An 18,519-nucleotide genomic window follows, 5' to 3' on the forward strand; every position below is an offset into this window, starting at 1 on the left:
ATACCATAATACCTCAATATGTGAGGCTACTCCATGCAGAAACATTTACTGAACTGTTTCTTTGTATGGCACTACAAAGATATTTTAGGACTGAAATTCACTCTTACTTGCAACTGTCATCCTCTGAATCTGATATTTCACTGTTGTTTTCATCAGCTACTTCAGAGGTGTCTAGTCCCATCAAGATTTTACTAACATCAGTTTTAAACACCTTCTCATACAACAATTCATAAAGCAGAGCTGCAATTAACAAAAGAGAGATGTTACACAATATTAACTCACTTTATGTTTTAACATAACATTGAGATTGCCTGGGCTTCCAAATCCTAACTACATACCTGTAACACCTTATGAGCAATAACACAATTTAAATAGAAAGTTACGTAGCTAGAGAGGAACTAGATTTCTGTCTTTGCAGTTAATTAGTTCAAAAATCATTATATAATACACTGACATTTTTTAAACTAACAATAACACAAAAAGGTATCACAACTTTGAACCAAGTATGATAAAATTAAACATGCACAGTGAGCAATGACTACATCCCACACACTGTGCTAAGCCTTTACATACCACCTTCATATTTAACGCCAGCACAGTGAAATGTTCCTATTCTAACTGTACACATGAAGAAACTGAGAACTAGATGTCACACAACCTGCCCAACCTAAAGAGGCTTGGATGGAAAACCTAAGGAACATTAAGATTGCTAGAAAGAAGATAACTTTTCATAATGGACTAAAAAGAAACCATTTTAAAATGTATTCTCAGCAGCCACTGAAGCATATTTAGACACTTCTTTGCTTTAAAAAAAGAAGAAGAAAAAAAGCCAAACTCCTGAAAACATAGAAATATATATTACCAAACATTCAAAACCTATACATGGGAGTTCAGGACTCTCAACTTGGTTTAATTACAGTGAACCTTACCCAAACAAGTCCACAAAGAATTCATCGACAATGGTGCCCATCCCCTAAATGAGTCCCCAAGAGACCCCCTTTCTCACAGACCACCTTGCATCCATCCCAATTATCATCTGAACCACAGGTTCTGAGAAGCACAGGAAAGGCAGGCGCCATGAGCTGTCCCTTCCCAAAGCTGCAATGTCCAGATTTTGACTCGCTGGGACAGGCGGAGGACACAGCCCAGGATACAGACGGCTGGACTCCCATATCTTAAACAGATTGATTTAAAATTTTACATTACACGTGTCTTTACTAGTCACCCCCAGGTGAAGAACAGAGGAAAAATGCCCATCACATGCCCAGCACCACTGCTTTGTATGAGTCATGTGCACTTTGTCATAATAGATGATAAAGGCGATAAAGTAAGAAGGCAGGAAGGAGCTACCACAGCAGTAATGCTCAAGTGCAGGAGGAAGGGGTATTTGACCCCCCCAGGAAATACTTGACAAAATCCGGAGACATTTTTGGTTGTCACATGGGAGAGAGCATGCCACTGGCATCTACAGAGCAGATACTTCTAAACATCCTACAATGCACAAAACAACCCCCAGAACAAAGAATTATCCGGCCCAAAATATTAAGAGTGCCAAGGTCAAGAAACCCAGGTCTAGAGCCAAATACGATCAAATACCCGATTTCCTCTGTCATTTCGATTTTCAAGCTATACACTAACAGCTTTAAAAACACATACAAATCCTTATTACTGAAATTAATTACCGCAAGAAAAAATAACTTTGTATTTACAAGCCAAACTCTAATCTATACTAGTGCTTTTTCCTACTGAAATAAGTTTTTATTATAGTATTAACATCTCAGAAATACATTTTTACAACAAAACAGTGTATTTGCCCTGACTTGTTTGCATTAAGACTATAATGCTTAGGAAGAAAATTTCCTATATAAGCACAGGGTGATTACTTACACTGACACACAGCAGAGCTCTCTTTATACTTTATGGGATAGACAATATCATAATGATTTCCATTTGAAAAACACAGTAATACCTGAAAGGGAAAAATAAAATACACTTTTCAGCCCTTCATATATGACATTTACATGGCAACTTACATCTCTAATATCTCGGAATTACTAGTAAATAAATTTCCTAGTAGGAAGTGAATATTTTAGAAGTAACCTAAAGCTCCAATGTGGTCAACTATGGTACATCCATATGCTGAAATGTTACACAGCCAATGAATCAAAAGTTCCTAATGACTTGGGGAAATGCTTATGGGATCACAAAAATCACACACAATATATGAAAACAACGTGATTTCAACTACCTAAAGATGAGGGTTAAAAGACTGTAAAAAAATATTCTAAAACCTTACTTTAATAATGCTTACCTCTAAGAAGCAGAATCAAAGGTAAATTTTTTCTGCTTTAGTTTTAAGCACCTTCTAAGTAGTCAATCACTTATGTGTATTGAATGTGTATATGTGTAAGTCTTATGTGTATTAGCTTATGTGTGTTAGCATAAGTCAATCACTTATGGTAAGAGAAATACACGCTGATTTTGCTTAGATTATGTCATATTCCAAAAATTATACTGGAAAGGCAAGATCCAGAGCCAAGCACCTTGGAAACCTACAAGTCCTTATAAAGGTCTATTTCACTCAGTTCCCTGCCCCCTTACCACCATCTGCATGGTGATAAGACACTTCAACTTGGCCTGGATGATCTCAAAACAAAGTCCTCTAATAATGAATCATGTTTTTTTCCCCTTTCTAGGCTTCACATCATTTTTCAGTTGTTTCTGCTTTGTGACTAAATAATAGCACCTTAGCCAGTAAATTATCTTTACAATGGGAAATACATCACAATTACCAGAGTATTTGTGGATGCAATCGCAGAACCCATTTTCACAAGTTATTTTTCCATTTAATGTTTATATTGATGTAAAACAGTAATAAGTCTAATTAATCATATACACTAGTATCTCAATTTTTTTTCTCTAGTAAAATGTTATGATAGAGTTCAACATAGTGATTTGTGGAAAAAAACAAATACAAAATAATGTAACTCATGGATGATTAACAGGAACTTAAAAAAACTCAGAAAGTCACTTAAAAATTATAGCTTAGGCAGTCAGGATGGCAACTGAGTGGCTCTTTTACTTAAATCCTTTAGAAACACTTAGAAAAATTCTTACCTTTTCAGGAAAATTATTTTCAGTTACTTGTGAAGGAGAAACATTTGGTTCCCGGTAAATTATAAAATCTTTCCTGAAAATAACATGTAGAAATTACTTCTGATGAACTATATTTCATGAATTGAGATTTAACCACTCATTCATTCATTCACTCCAGAGCCCAGTATACACCAAGCAATATTCTAGGCACTGGAAATAGAGCAGTGAACAAAAGACAGTAATGGAATAACTAAGCTGTAACATACTCATATAAAAGGATCCTCACAAAAAAAATAAAATTTTAAATGTAATTTGCATATATGCAAATTACATATATGCATATATGTAACTTCAGATAAATTCTAAAAGTAGACCTGAAAACCAGAGGAATTGTGAAGATGATATTTATAAGGACATTTCAAAAACAAAAAACAGAGCACTCACCTGCTCTGCTAATGGGCAAAAGTTGTAAAATTGACAATATAGTGTTTTGCCTTTGTTCTAGTGGCCATTCAATGCTACCCAGCCTTCAGAGTAGGAAATCATTTCTCTAGAAGGCTGATAAGTGATATAGTTTATAGGCCTGGAAAAATTTTTATGTTCCATTCCAAAAATATTTGGAAAATTAAAATCTCTATACATTGATACCTAAATGTCAAAATCTAACTGATGCAATTAAAAAAGCAAAACATTAGAAAAGATGCTTTCACAACCAAGGCATAAAACCACTTTGCTATTTTAACAACTTGACTACAGTGGAACATGTTAATTTCCCACTGACTTTTATTTTTGTTTACCTACATTATTACAGTGCTCACCTGTACATAAGAGAAAGGGCACTTATTTCCACTTGTCCAACCCATTCCTGTATTGAACAAAAAAAGTTTTCACATAAATGTCTCTTACTTTTTACAATACCTTAATACATATCTTTATACGATATACCTAATTAGCTAGAAAAGCTCATTAATATTGTTAGTATTCTGAATACTATAAAAACATTTCTATAAAACAGGCTATAATAACATATACTAAAAAGCAGCCCAAGTTTCTGTCGCAAAAATCCTTAGTAACAGAGCTAGAATAAGAGTTCCTATTGATGTGGCAAGATGATGGAGTAGTGTCTCTAGTGTCTCTAAGTTGAGAACTTGTTAAGGCAAAGACTCTGCCCTCCAACCCAGCACCCAGAACAGAGCCTAGCACATGATACGTGCCCAGAAAACGGGATGTGGACTCGAAGCAGAACTCAAGAATCAGGAAGGATGAAAAAGGGCAAGTCCCTTCTCTTCAGGATGATTGAAGGTACAAAGAAAGCAGTGTCCCAGCAATCACTTTAACATGTGGTAGAAGTTCTAGTACTAAAGGAGTCTCTTTTAAGTCCTTAAGCTTTTCAGAAGGAAAGGGCCAGTATATATCAAAATTTTAAATATCCATATACTCTCTGACCCAGCAATTCAACTTGTATAAATCTTTCCTAGGGAGTTCCCTGGCGGTCCAGTGGTGAAGACTGTGCTTCCACTGAAGGGGGCACAGGTTCGATCCCTGGTTGGGGAACTAAGATCCTGCATGCTGTATGGCGCAGCCCAAATGAAAAACAAACAAACAAACAAACAAACCCACTATCCTAAAGAAATATTTCATATGTCCACAAAAGTGTATATAAACAAGGATGTCCACTATAGCTATTTGTAATAGTTAAAAAAATTTTTTAAAGATAGCCCCAAGATTCCACTAATAGATAAGGAATAATTAAATAATTTTATCGTTCATCCAAACTATGTATGGAAACATCATGCAATCATCAAAAAGAATGATGAACTGACTTGGAAAGATCACTCAGACTATTGTGTGTAAAAAGTAAGATGGTGAAATAATCCTACTGTGCAAAACAAAAAATACATATATTCATAGAAAGAGGTCTGGAAGGATACATCCTAAGTTGACAGCGGAGACAGGAAGTTCAAGATGAGGGAAATGTAAAGATTTTTCACTCTTCATTCTGTATTAAATCTTTCACCATGAGAATGTATTCCTAAACTACTTGTGAAATTAGTAAAGACTTAATACCATGAGTTACTAAAAATAATGAGCTATGGTAAAGGAATGCTGCTACCTTCTCCTTCAAAGAAAACAAATTTGAGATAAGGAAAGATTTGAAGAGGATGGTTTGATCTCTCAGAAAAGAATCATCTTTCCCCCAAAGTCTCTGCACTTCAATAGTTCTCAAAAGTTGGCTCTGTTTTTCAAAATGAAATGGGTGCCATATATTAAAATAGACTTCTTAAAATAGGCCTCTGCCTAACAATCCCAGCTTCTCATAAACTGCTACAAAAGACACCCTCCGGTATAGAGGAAATCCTTCCCTAAAACCAGTCTGCTTAGATCACAAACACAAGCTATATCCACTTTATGCAGAACCCATATATCCACTTTAGAAAATGGAAAATTATTCTACTAGTGTCAACAAAATACCACCTCTCAAATAATGTATCATTTTATAAATATTTAATCTTCAGAATAAATTCTGTTATAGTGTGGTTAAGTACACATATCTATCATATGCGATATATGATATATCTTCTTGTCTATCGTATCTTCCTGTCTTCTCTAACCAGGGTCAATTTTTAATTATTAAAAAAAAAAAAATCTATGTTCTATCAGCATCGTCTACCTTAAGGCCATAATTTTACTTACTCAGCACTCTGTATGATATTTAATCTACTCCCTCATTGTGGGTAAGAGCACAGCGTGCTACAAAATCTACTTGAACTAAAGAACTACACTATATCAAAAAAACTAATTTTAATGCTCTTAAATAGTCATCAAAGCAAACTTTTGTTCCTCAAAAGACACTATTAAGAACACTAAAAGACAAGATACAAACTGGAAGAAAACACTGAAGAATATATATCCAGTACAGAATTTATACTCAATATAAAGTACTCTTATAATTTAATAAAACCAACGTAATAAAAAAAAAATCTAAGAAGAGACCTTTCACTAACAAAGATATATGGATGGCAAATAAACACATGAAAAGATTCTCAACACTACTAGAGAAATGCAAGTTAAGATCACAATGAGATACCACTATACAACCGAGAACACAGCTACAATGTAGAAGGCTGAGCATACTGAGTGCTGAGGAAGATGTAGAGCAAGCGGAATTCTCAGATATTGCTAATGAGAGAGCAAAATGGCATAGCCACTTCCGAAAACAGACTGGCAATTTCTCATTAAGTTAAACATAAATGTACCATATGATCCAGCAATTCCACTCCCAGTAGTATTACTCCAAGAGAAAAGAAAACATATGCCCACAGAAAGACATGCAAGCAAATATTCTTAGCAGCTTTAATGATAACAGCCGCAAACTGGAAAGAACTCAAATATCTATCAACCGGTAAACTGCTAAAGAAACTGCACTACGTCCATACAGAGAATGACCACTCAGCAATAAAAAGGAACCACCAATACACACAACATGGATGAGTGTCAAAATGTTTCCATTTTTGCTATAAGTGAAAGAAGACAGCCATGCAAGACTATAAACTATACCATTCCATTGTCTTCGTCTAGAAAAGGCAAAACTTAATACATCGGTGGATATGGGGGAGGGGGGTATTAAGTGCAGAAGGGCATGAGAAACTTTGTGGAGTGATGGAAACGTCCGATACGATGTCTGTGGGCAGTCACACAACTGTATACATCTGTCAAATTTCATCAAATTATAAGCTTAAAAATTTATCGTATGTCAATTTCACCTACGTAGAGCTGACAAAAATATATTCTTGCAAAAAGTTTGAGGCATTTTTCAAAGTGTTCCACTGGTATTTTTAGGTAAAAGGAGAAAGGTGCTTTCTCTGAGAATTGGATGAAGCAATGGAGTTTATTCATCAACTATATTTCTCTTTTCATTTCATATACATTCCATATATCAGGGAGAAAGAGAAACAAAGGAAGACCTAAATATTTATTGCTAATAATGAAGAACAAATGACTGTCCGGCAGGTACCCGAGAAACACCTGGAGGAGGTTTGACCGGATTGAGGAGGGGTGCCCTAAGGGTAGCAAATCTGGCTGGCCAGCACCCTGGGAAGGAGACACCTGTCCCACGTGCTCAAAACCGCAGCAACCTGCCCTCCCCCCCTCCTGCAGACCCCCCCCCCCATCAGTCTCAGTTCAGTTCACACTGCCTCATTTCCTCCCTCTGTCCCCTTTTCTCCACTCCCACTATGTCTAGGCTATCCTTTCTCTGACCCTCATAGCCCAAGAGCCTGAACTGCTGGCACAAAGATTACTATACAATGACACTGTGGGGTTTTTTCTGATTAAAAATTAATAAATGGTCTTTGTTGTTTCCTTCATCTTCTACAAAGGAAACAAAAATCACCAGTATTACTACTACCTAGAGAGAACTGTTAACATTCTGGTGTTTAATCTTTCCTACCTGCTACATATAATGCAATACGGCTTTAACATGCACTCAACACACACAAACTGATCAATTAGGCACCCCAAATTGACAGGTAACCACGGGAAGTCCCAAAGCAACAAAATATATTATTCTTGCCTTCAAAGAGGCTTATAAACTAAGAAAAAAACTACAAACTTCAGGAAAATGAATTTGTGTCCATTTTTGTGGACAAAACTCAGTTTCAAATTCACGGAAATAAAAATGTAGTCCTGAGCGGATTTAGAGAAAAGATCTTCAGAGGGTATTTGTCACCAAAACTGGAGTAATATCATACTTATTTTCCTTTTTTTACACTCACTATAGTGTGCCCACTTCTTCGTGTATTAAACAATTTTTTCAAAACCACTGGAACTAGTCTTCCTGCCTCTGGTGTCATCCACCTCCAAACTACCTTTACACAAGATTCTTTCATCCATCCAGTTAACAAATAACACCAGGCACTATTCTCACTTCAAAGCAGTGAACAAAACATAACTCACTTCCTGCCTCAAAAAACTTGAAAAACTTCCCAATGCCAGATTCCCAGGCCCCAGGCCCAGAGACTTTGATTTGGGTCTGGAATAGAGGCCAGGGATCTGCATTTTTCCTGATGCAATGGCCTACAGGCGATGCTTTGAGAAATGCTGGCCTCAAGTATCGGCTCCAAGCTAATGAGGCTGGCAATGATGCTCTCCCCTGAGCTCACCACAGCCTGCCCTCGGGACATTTCTCACCACCTCCCACGTCCCTGTGCTCCATGCTCCACGCAAACCCAACTGCTTTCTTTATCTGTCTTGCGCACAATTTTCACTACCTGGAAACGCCCTTCACCCTAGGCATTTCTTATCCAGAAGCTCTTCAGAGTTCATATGCCCTCTTACTCTCAAACTCCTGCTCTGCCTACCCAGCTAGGAATAAAAGTGAATGCCTACAGCATCATACCTATACTTCTTATGACACGTGTACCCTCTCACTGGTATTAGATGGTCTTCCCTACTATATAGGGAAACTCCTGAGAACAGCATCCAAATACCAGTTTACCTCTGCCTCCCGGGCGCCTGGCCATTCTTGGCCCACAACAAGCACTCAAATTAGAGTTAGGGAATTGAAGGGAGACACCAAACATTGACCAAACACCCTATTCCTATGTTATTAATCCCTTTCCTCCCTATCTGACTCCTTCTCTTAGCTTTTTCCTTTGCTAATGTCATTTTAAACTTAACAGTGATTACCTCCGGGGATGAGGGAACATTCTACACAGCGTGCCATTAACATTTGGATTTTTACACAAAGAACATTAGTTTTGACAGCAGAAAAAAAAAAAAAAAAAGAAAACATCTTTTCACTTCAAAATGACTGAGGAAGCACCGGCAAGGGGACCTGGTGGGGAAGTGCTGGCCTTCTACTCCCAGCGCTCTCCTCCTCCTTCTCACATTGACCACTTCATGGGGAATGGAACCTCCATAAAAGAAACTGTCTTCTCAGTTGCCTACGGAAGCAATCAAATATTGCCCTATCCACCAAGCCCCATACACGTACCAACACAGCACCCTGGAAATCATCAGCACTGTTATTTTAGGTCTTTTATGCCGTTATGACAGATAAAGAGAGCCCGACTGTCTTTAGTGAGGCAACAACGCACAGTACACAGCTCCAACTGTCTTCCAATTAAATGCTGCATAAAACGTGCACCTAAGATAGTAAATGTTTATAAGGAAACCCCTCCATACACTGTAATATTAATCTCTCATAATGAATTTTGAAAACATTATTTAACATATAAAAAACAGAAATACGTCAGAAGATTACCGCATACCTGTGGATTTTCCAAACGTTTTAAATATTCTTCAAATGACCCTTCTATAAACTGCAAAAAGAGACAAAAGTCTATTACAAATACATCGAAGCAAAAGTTAATCTCTACACTGTGAATTACTGAATTTTTACACAAACCTTGGATCCATCAGTAATACTAAAATATATATATACACACACATGCACAGATAAAATCTAATTATGAAAATACATACAAATCACTAAGAAAACATCATACAAAAGAATTTAAAGAAGGACACCCTGTCCAGAAACATTTCCTGGACAGGATCTGGAGGGGCACAGGAACAGCATCGTGAGGAAGCCGTGGAGCGCACTGTGTGGGAGACAGGAGCCACCTGGCCAGCAGGAGCAGGGCCACTGGGGTGGGGGTGGGGGGGGTGAGTGCACTGAGAGAGGAACTCTATTCACAGAGGGCCTGGAGCCCAGGCAGGACTATCAGACTGAGGGAGAAGACAGTTCAAGGTCCCAGCAGGTGACACTGTAAAGAGAGAAATTACATGATAAAAGCAGCACTTAAAGACTAACCTGGTAATGGCCAATGCTTAGAAGATAATTAAAGACAGATGCACCAGCTAAGAAATATTAGTTTACTAATAGATATGAATATTCATTCTCTCTTAGGTCAGTTATACTAAAAACAAGGACCAGAGAACTAATAATGCTAAAGATCTTTTGAAGAATCAACAAGATTTTTCTAATATGGCCTGCTTCATTGTTATTTTAACATATAAAGAAACCTGAGTTTATTCAAGCTACATAATAATGTTTTTTGCTTTTCTCACAGCAATTCCACTAATTTACTGAAAGATCTAAAAAGACATTTGTCTGAAACACCAAATTCAATTTTATTTAAATTAATCTCAGTTAATTTAACAAAGTGATACACTTAAAACCATTAAAATACACTCCCCAGTCTATAAAAATCTTTTAAATGCCCATGGATTTTTTTTAAGATGGAGATTAACTCCTTTATAGATTGTACAATGTCAAATTTCCAAAAAGTATCCTAAGTTTCAACAAAGACTTGTAATAAAATAGCCACATATTTCAAATATCCCACCAATCAGAGGCTATGTTCTGTATTAGTTGATTATCTATAGACTTTAAAAAAAAATAAAACAACCCCACAGAACTATTTAAAGTTGCAAAAGACCTAAGCCGTGTTCTGACACAAGCATGCATCCAATCTGAGATTCTCCTTTCTAATCAGAAGGTATTCATCTAGGCCCCAACTAACCATGGTCAGTGAAAAGGCACACCCTTCTTCCCATGAGAGTCTTTTCCAAATCTGGCCAATAGAAACCGTTAGAGATATTCATTATAAGGAAAGCAAAACTTTCCCCCTTGGAACTTTCAACCTCGGTTCACACCTCCTGAGACTGTAGAGCTAAATAAATACATGCAAAGCACTTAAAACAATGCCTGCTGGCAGACAGTAAACGCTCAACCAACGTTAGCAATTTCCACTGTTGTCAGCAGTAGCCAATAACAGTAATAACTAATTCACCTGTAATTTCTTCAAATACTCAAGGACCACTCCACTCCCCTGCCCTCTTCTCTGCTATAATACTCTCTTATCTAGCCTCCACACTACCAGCTTTTTATTAATAAAACAAGTTTTCAAATCTCCTGATCAAGCAGGTACCTCTCCTTCCTGGAATATATTACTGTCCGTCTTATAACATGGCACCCAGAAAAATGTCACCAGTAATAAAATTTTGCTTGAAAATAGGAACTCCAACCCAAGAACACATCTAAACACTATTTACCTATTAAGTCTTGGAATTGAGTTATATGCAAAGTGTCAATGTTCTTCTGGCAGTCAAGGGGGGGGGGAATACCATTGAAAGCTGTCAGATGATAATTCTAGTCATAAAACCAATAACTAGTAAATCCTATAAGGCTTTCGATGTAAAATGAAAATAGGTCACTGTGGCATTATTTCACAGCCTACTACACACTACTGAGAAAATTACAGTAAGTTGATATTCTGTTAACTACTAATTAACTATACTACATTCTATTAACTACTAATCATTATTTACATAATTACAATGTTCTGATAGGTAGTTCACAATGATGAACCCTGAAAAATAAAAATTTATAAATGCCTCCTGATAAAATCAAAGGCTCAACTCTAGCTATGCTCAGCATATTTCTTATACCCTAAGTGTGCAATTTTTACAATTCACATGGGGTCACCAATCACGGGAAACTGTTAACCACAACACCTCACTCCCTGATCACATCAGACAAAGCTCGTTCCTAATACGCAAGGGTCCTGCCCAAGTCATCCTTCCAGTCTCCACAGCTCAGGGACCCATCTGTCACAGAAGCTTTCTAAATGTCTGAATAAATGAATACCACAAAATGGCCTTTAAAAAAAAAAAATCACAGCTGTTAACTGGATTTGAATTCAAAAAAGCAGGGTTTTTTTAAAATTTTTTATTTATTTTTTATTTTTGGCTACATTGGGTCTTCATTGCTGTGCGCGGGGCTTTCTCTAGCTGCAGTGAGCAGGGGCTGCTCTTTGTTGCGGTGCGCGAGCTTCTCATTGCGGTGGCTTTTCTTGTTGTGGAGCACGGGCTCTAGGCACGCGGGCTTCAGTAGTTGTAGCACGAGGGCTCAGTAGTTGTAGTGCACGGGCTTATTTGCTCTGCGGCACGTGGGATCTTCCCAGACCAGGACTTGAACCCATGTCCCCTGCCTTGGCAGGCGGATTCTTAACCACTGTGTCACCAGGGAAGCCCGGCAGTTCCTTTTTATAAGGGTTATTTTCAAAACCTGCATTAAGATCCAACCCGTGAAATTCCCACTAGACCATTCTAAAGGCTAACATGTAAGTATAAGTCAAGACACCACTACATGTTTAAAATTACAAATTACCGCTTCAAATTTCTCTCGGTTCTCTCGAAGATAATGAATACAGGCCATTCTGACTTCAACATGGCGAGACTGAGAGTGCAGCACCTGCAAAGGAAAGAGCAGCACACTATCAAGCACTGTTAGAAGATTCAAGCTACGACCTAGTGCCTTCTTTCACACCCAACATAACCTCACAACCAGCAGACATGTCTCCCTTTCCCTTTCTATCATTTCTAGCTCTTTATTCATTCCCACCTCTTCCACTAACCAGAGAGATGACAGGACACATACAAACAGCAGTACTTAAGCCAGATGATACTCTGTAAAGAGCTTATTACCCCTTCTCCTTTAGGTCACTGAAGTCACTCCTTTGGGGAAATCTTTGTAAACTTCAGACACTTTCCTCTCCTGGCCAGCCCTCTTCTATAACTTTGCTCTTCACAAAGCAAGGCTAAGAGAATTCCTGCAATGCAGTGCTTAGCCTCATCCTATGCTTGTTGCAAAAGAGAACAAACAGGAAACTTCAACAAAAATCATCTTTGAGGCTTTATGCTCGTAAGACATAAATTTCTTTTTCCCGGTAATTTTGAACTATTTGCCTTATGTATAAATTTAAGTCCACCGTGGTTTCAGAAAAATTAAGGCACTCATTCATTCTTAAACCCTTTAGCTGTCAGGCTTACATGATTCTTGAAAGAACATCCAGGGAGCAGCACACAGGATGCAAACGTGCCCCTGGGTGCTGCCATCCCAACAGCCTTGAAGCTTGCTCTTGTGCCCCAAATCTTAAAGCACCACCTGAAATCAGTCATACTACAAAGATGATCCAAATCCTCCCACTTTGTAGCCTCTGTTTTCTTCTGTTAAACAACTAGTTCAACAAAAGAATAACTTATTGGCATTTTGTCTCTTACTAAAAGTCTAAAGCTTTGGTTTGAAGCCCTTTGGCTAGTCTCCAATACTTTAACTACCATGCTAAAAAGAGTAGATTTTTTTTTTTTTTTTCTATAACTAGGTGTCTCAAACAGAGGTGTTCCTGGTACTCTACAAGGTCAAGGTAGAAGGAAAAAAGCTGACATATAAATAATCACATCTCAAACTACTGTCAAGGCCTCTTGAGAATTTCTACTATTATAAGGTAACTTTAAGAGTTATAGTTTCAATTGAGTGATTCTCCCTTATGTTCAGGGTGAGCAGAGAATTCAGGAAAAGGGAAGCTCCAGCTGCACATTCTACAGGTCACTGTGGGCAACAGCCAGGGCTCATTTATACCCACAGAACCAAAGGCACACTGTTTAGACAGCTAGCAGGTCCCTGCGCACTGAGACACACTGAAGATGCACTAGCTGAGGTGAGCAATGCATTTGTCTTCAGCATACTACCTGCTTTTCAGCCTAACAGAATATGCCGACATTGTTGTCTTAAGTACTACAAAAGAGCATCCTTACATAGTCTAAGCTTCCAGCACTGGAAGGACTACCCAAATAGTAGTAGATTTGAGTAGTAGAAAAAATAACCACCACACAATCTTTTTGCCAATTCAACAAATGACATTTAGCAACACTTCCTTCACAGAAGCTATGCTAGACACTACTATGAATCAACGTATTAGTCTGAGTAAACCACAGTGTCATCCGATAAGGCTTTCCTGCCATTAGTAAAGTGGAGCTAGTCTTAAAGCCATTTACCTAGCAACAGGTGGCAGCCATAAGTGAATAAAGCTTATTTTCCATCAAAAACAATGACAGGCATATCTCTTGTTTTTTCTCCTCTTTTAACAGAGATTTTATTAGCACATGAAATCTGAACCTGTTAATCAGAAGCAAAACTCTCAGCAACTTCTGATCAAGTGCAGGGTGCCGGGGCTTTACAAAGCCTAGCACTGTTAAGAGAAGCAAGGTTAAATGACAACTGTTTAAAAAGCATAATATTGTGCAAGTTCAAGGACACTCACGAAGAATTCAAATGGTATGACAAATATTTTTGCAAATCATTATATACATGAAAATAAGCTAGAAATAGGAGGCTTTCCAATCTTTACTTAGGGCAGACGGTGATAAACACTGAGAAAGGCCGAGACACACTGCTTCTCCAAGTCCTCTAAGAGCGCCCTATTTTTAGCTCTAGGGCCACAGAGCTGATTCAGGTCAGGCCTCCTGTAGGCCCACATCCAGAACTGTAAAAAGGGAAGGGCCTATCTAAATCAGGTAATTTGGAGGGAAAGACTACTGCTAATTCAAGTCTCTCCCTCTCCATTCCCCCTGCCAAAGGCTGCCATTTAGATTACTTACTGTGACTCCTTGTTAGAAATGATAATTATTTTAGTATTACTGGAGAAATCGTTGGCAAAAAGTAAAATGCTCTGTACACATTTTTAAAGGGCAGCCTGAGGCTGCTGTTATTGTCCTCTGCCTCCCCCTGCAACGTACACACACTGCCTTTGGCCATGAAGGCTATTACCTTTGGTCCTTGTCTACTGAAGAACTGAGCTGCCCCCAAGAGTCACCGTATTAAGCTTTCTAAAAGCTCAGTATACTAAAAGTCAGAATCACCTAACTGGAAGGGATAGTCCCTTATGCCCAACTTAAATCCCATCACAATAAGATACAATAAAAATGTGTTAGCTTATGTTAGCGATGAGTTCTTAGTGTAACCAGCTAGCTCTTGTTCCTTTCTACTTAAAAATAGAGATTCTGTATAATCAAGTTTGCCAATTATACTACAGAATGTAGTACTGAAACCAGACACACCTTTCTGCTTCAACATAAACTAGGATGTAGACAATCCAACTCCAAATAAGCACCATACTTCCCTATTTCTATTTGTTTCCACCTCCTTCCTTACGAAATTCTTGCTAGAGCTAACAATATGTATCAATAGGGACTGAATTCACTTCCACCTCTTCCTTCTGCTTCTGGAGGTGCTAAGGAGTCCAGGGAGGCTGAGGCAGAGGAAGCAGGACAGATGGAGATCCAGGAAACTCACGAATGGGACAGACTGTTTACCTACTGATAGTAAATACTGGGAAGTGTTTGTGTGAACATACCCCAAAGCAACATCAGAACATCCTAAAATCCTAAAAATAAGAGACATCTATTGAACTAAAAAAGAGCTCGATTTGGGAAGCTTTCAGAAGAATGCTTGAATGACAATGCCTGCAACAAAATGCAAAGGTTTGGACCTTTGCTAAATCAATTTCTTGTTTAAAAAAAAAAAGATGTTATGCTACTAATCTGAAAACGAGGGCCTTTGGAAAATAAATGGCTGGCCTTTGGATATTGAAAAAAATAAGAATAGACTGGTCTATAGATATTAAGTAAAACATCTACTCACAAATAGAAATTGTGAAAGCTACTTAGCATTCAAAAAAGGTGAGAGAAAGAGAGAAAAACTCCCAAGGCGGGGAGGAGACGGGAGGGGTGGACCTTAGGCCAAAGGAAAGCAAACTGTGAACCGAAGGAAATACACACCAGGGCAGTAATGTGAAACTTTTGTCCAACTATTTCAACAGCTATTTTTCAATACAGGATGGGTTTTGGTGACTGCATACCTACCAACTACAGTATTATATAACAGGGAATAAGCTCTCTTACCAAAAAAAAAAAGAAAAAAAATCAGAAACATCCTCCCAAGAACTGTGTTAGGAAGTGATTTTGACCATTAAGGGGGAAAAATTCGGCAAAGGGCCTAAAGAACTCCAGATATACCTTCCTTCCTACTACCAACTCCAAAACAGACTTTTTTTAAAGTCAATTATTTTTAGTACACCTACACTGCCTTGCAGAGCATTTAAAAAAAGAGTGGAATCTGCTCAAAGACAATTCTTTGCAAATATTCTACCTTTTCCAAAGTCTGGCTTTCCCAAACTGTACATTTTCCCCGTTCCGATTCAGGCGGACATCGGCGGGCTTGGCTACCCCCGTTCCAAAGTCCAGCAACAGGAAAAAAAAAAAATCATGTTCCGCGAGTCAAGTCTGGTGCACCACCTCCTCTAGGAAACATTCGGTTTACTGGTGGGAACTCTGTGCTTATAAAACCAGGAGGAGGGAAAACGAACATTTCGCCCTGTCGTCAGCCATCAAGCAAGGGTACAAGGCTCTCCGCAGGCCTTACGGGCTGGCCTTCAACTCATTACCTCTTCGCCAGGAGGAACGACACCCAGATAATTTACAGGTCTTTAAGTTTCGATTTAGAGCTTCCAGACCCAGGGCAGCGTCCGGTTCCGGCGCGACAATGGGCCGCTGTGACGACGCCGGGGCCACGCGCAGCCCGGGAGGTAGGCGGCCCGGCCCACCCGCCGCTTCCCACCCGGCCCCGCCGCCTCCCCCCGCCCGGCCCCCGCCCCATTACCTGCTCCGCCACGGCCCGGAACAGGCACGACCCGTCCTTGGCGACCAGTTTCCGATACAAGCCCAGTTTCCGCAGATAGGCGTCCATGGGCGTCGCGTCCTCCCGGGGCGCCGCGCCGCCCTGGTCGCCGCCGTCTGGGGCGCCGACGGCCGCCTCCATGTTGCCGGTCGCGCTGCAGGCCCGGCGCGGCGCGGGTTAGCCCCACATTGCCGCGCCGCCGGCTCCTCGACGCCCAGGCCTGGGGCGGGCGGCGGCTCGGGCTGGGCACGCGACGGCGGCTGCAGGCGGCGGCCCGAGGCAGCGGTCCGCGCGCATAGGGGAGCCCTGCCTAATGCATGGCCAGGCGCACGCGGCCACCTCCCGAGGGCCCACGCGCCCAGGGGCAACGGGGGGGAAATTCACGAAAACCCAAGAGCGAGGAGTCACTTCCCGGCGGCCTCGCCGCCCGGCTCAGCAACTGCGCCCGGGGGTCGCCGCCCCCACAAGTTTCCTTGTCCCGACCCGGCGGAGGCGAGGAAAGCCCCGCACCCGAGCGCGCGCGGGGCCAGCTCAGGTGAAGCGAGGCCTGCGGCCCCAACACCGGGAGCCGAGGAAGCCGAAAGAGAAAGACGCGGCCTTTCGTCTCCCCACCTCACAGGAGGGCGCCGGAGGGGCGGGGAGCGGTCGGGGGCGCCCAGCGGAGGGCAGCACCCTCGCAGCCCAGATTTTGTTTTCGCTTTCGGCCAGACAGCGGAGAGGACGGCGGGAGGTGTAGTTTGGCCAGCGGCAGGAAGTCGGCCTGCGGCGGGCGGGGACGCGCGGCCGGCCTACCCGGGGGAGGCGCCCGGGAGGCACGGGGACTACAAGTCCCTACAGCGCGGGCGCCGCCGCCGCCGCCGCCGCCGCCCGGAGCCGGCTTCGCGCTTCCCGGGCACAGCGTCCGCGAGCAGGCCGAGAGTCTCAGCCAGCCGACGCGCAGCAACCTGCGCGCGCCGCCCCGCCCGGCCGGCCGCCCACTGCGCCGCGGGGCCGCAGAAAGTGCGCGCCCCCTGCGTGCGTGAGTCGCCAGGGACACTGAGGCTGCTGGGTCGGCCCTTTGTGTATTTCCAAACAGAGGGCGCACCTGTCTGCTCCCCTCCCCCCGGCCTCTTCTCCTGGCGTTTCCATGGAGGTGGCTTTAACGGCTTAAACAGAAAATAGAGCTAATTGGCGAAGGCTCCTGGAACTGGCACCGTGCGGGGCGACACAGGCTGTCCATAAATCAACCGTGGCCTGCTGATTCCTATTAGAGATTAGATGTACAGCTCGTGCACTATAGCAAGGTGATGCCTTTGCCACAGACATTTTGGTTCACCGTACCACTGTAGCTGCCCACCCCGGCACAAAGAGATGGTCGCCGGTCGGAAAAACTTAGATATTTTTTCTTGAAAAATTCATCTTGTAATTGCTTGATAACGTGCTGCACTTGCCCTGGGTTGCAGCAGTGCTTGCGGGAGGATTCCCGTTCAACTTCCCACCCTACGAAGTTGAATGACAATTTATGCTTTAGAACCTAGAATTTATCCGGCATGTTTTTGTGACACCAGAATTTTATTTTTACTAAAGTACAACAGCATCTGGTGTCCTAATCATTTAAAGACATGGTCAACCATAAAATCTACTCCAACCTTGAGGCCATGGTGCGCCAGGATGGGGCTGGGGGGGGACTGGAGAGTTTCTGTAGGTTTAGACATGTGGTCAGACAGACTCTTTGGAATGGGGGCAAGGCAGGCCAGATGGAGAGAGCCCAGTGCAAATTACCGAAAGTTCTATTTTAGAGATTTGTTTTCGGCACTTGGTGCAAACAATGACTCCCATATTCACTTTCCTTTGAACTTCTAAATTTGATTTCTTAAGGTTTAAAGATTCAATATCCAGTTTTTTGTATTAGAGAATAC

At 41.1% G+C, this 18,519-nt stretch overlaps 1 protein-coding gene across 2 annotated transcripts in view; it reads right to left on the reverse strand.

The window, feature by feature from the left end:
* Nucleotides 1–16,804, reverse strand: part of OTUD4 (OTU deubiquitinase 4) — a 40,789-nt gene extending 23,985 nt beyond the window's left edge. For both annotated transcript variants that reach the window (XM_067035601.1, XM_059067370.2), the window contains exons 1-7: nucleotides 16,604–16,804; nucleotides 12,275–12,358; nucleotides 9,369–9,419; nucleotides 3,915–3,961; nucleotides 3,118–3,190; nucleotides 1,888–1,969; nucleotides 108–240 (exon numbers count right to left, since the gene is read on the reverse strand). In XM_067035601.1, coding sequence (XP_066891702.1) covers nucleotides 108–240; nucleotides 1,888–1,969; nucleotides 3,118–3,190; nucleotides 3,915–3,961; nucleotides 9,369–9,419; nucleotides 12,275–12,358; nucleotides 16,604–16,762 — 629 coding nt within the window. In that variant the 5' untranslated portion in view covers nucleotides 16,763–16,804. The remainder of the gene's footprint in view (nucleotides 1–107; nucleotides 241–1,887; nucleotides 1,970–3,117; nucleotides 3,191–3,914; nucleotides 3,962–9,368; nucleotides 9,420–12,274; nucleotides 12,359–16,603) is intronic.
* Nucleotides 16,805–18,519: the final 1,715 nt, after the last annotated feature.

This window comes from Kogia breviceps, chromosome 6, assembly GCF_026419965.1.
Source record: "Kogia breviceps isolate mKogBre1 chromosome 6, mKogBre1 haplotype 1, whole genome shotgun sequence".
Classification (NCBI taxonomy): domain Eukaryota; kingdom Metazoa; phylum Chordata; class Mammalia; order Artiodactyla; family Physeteridae; genus Kogia; species Kogia breviceps.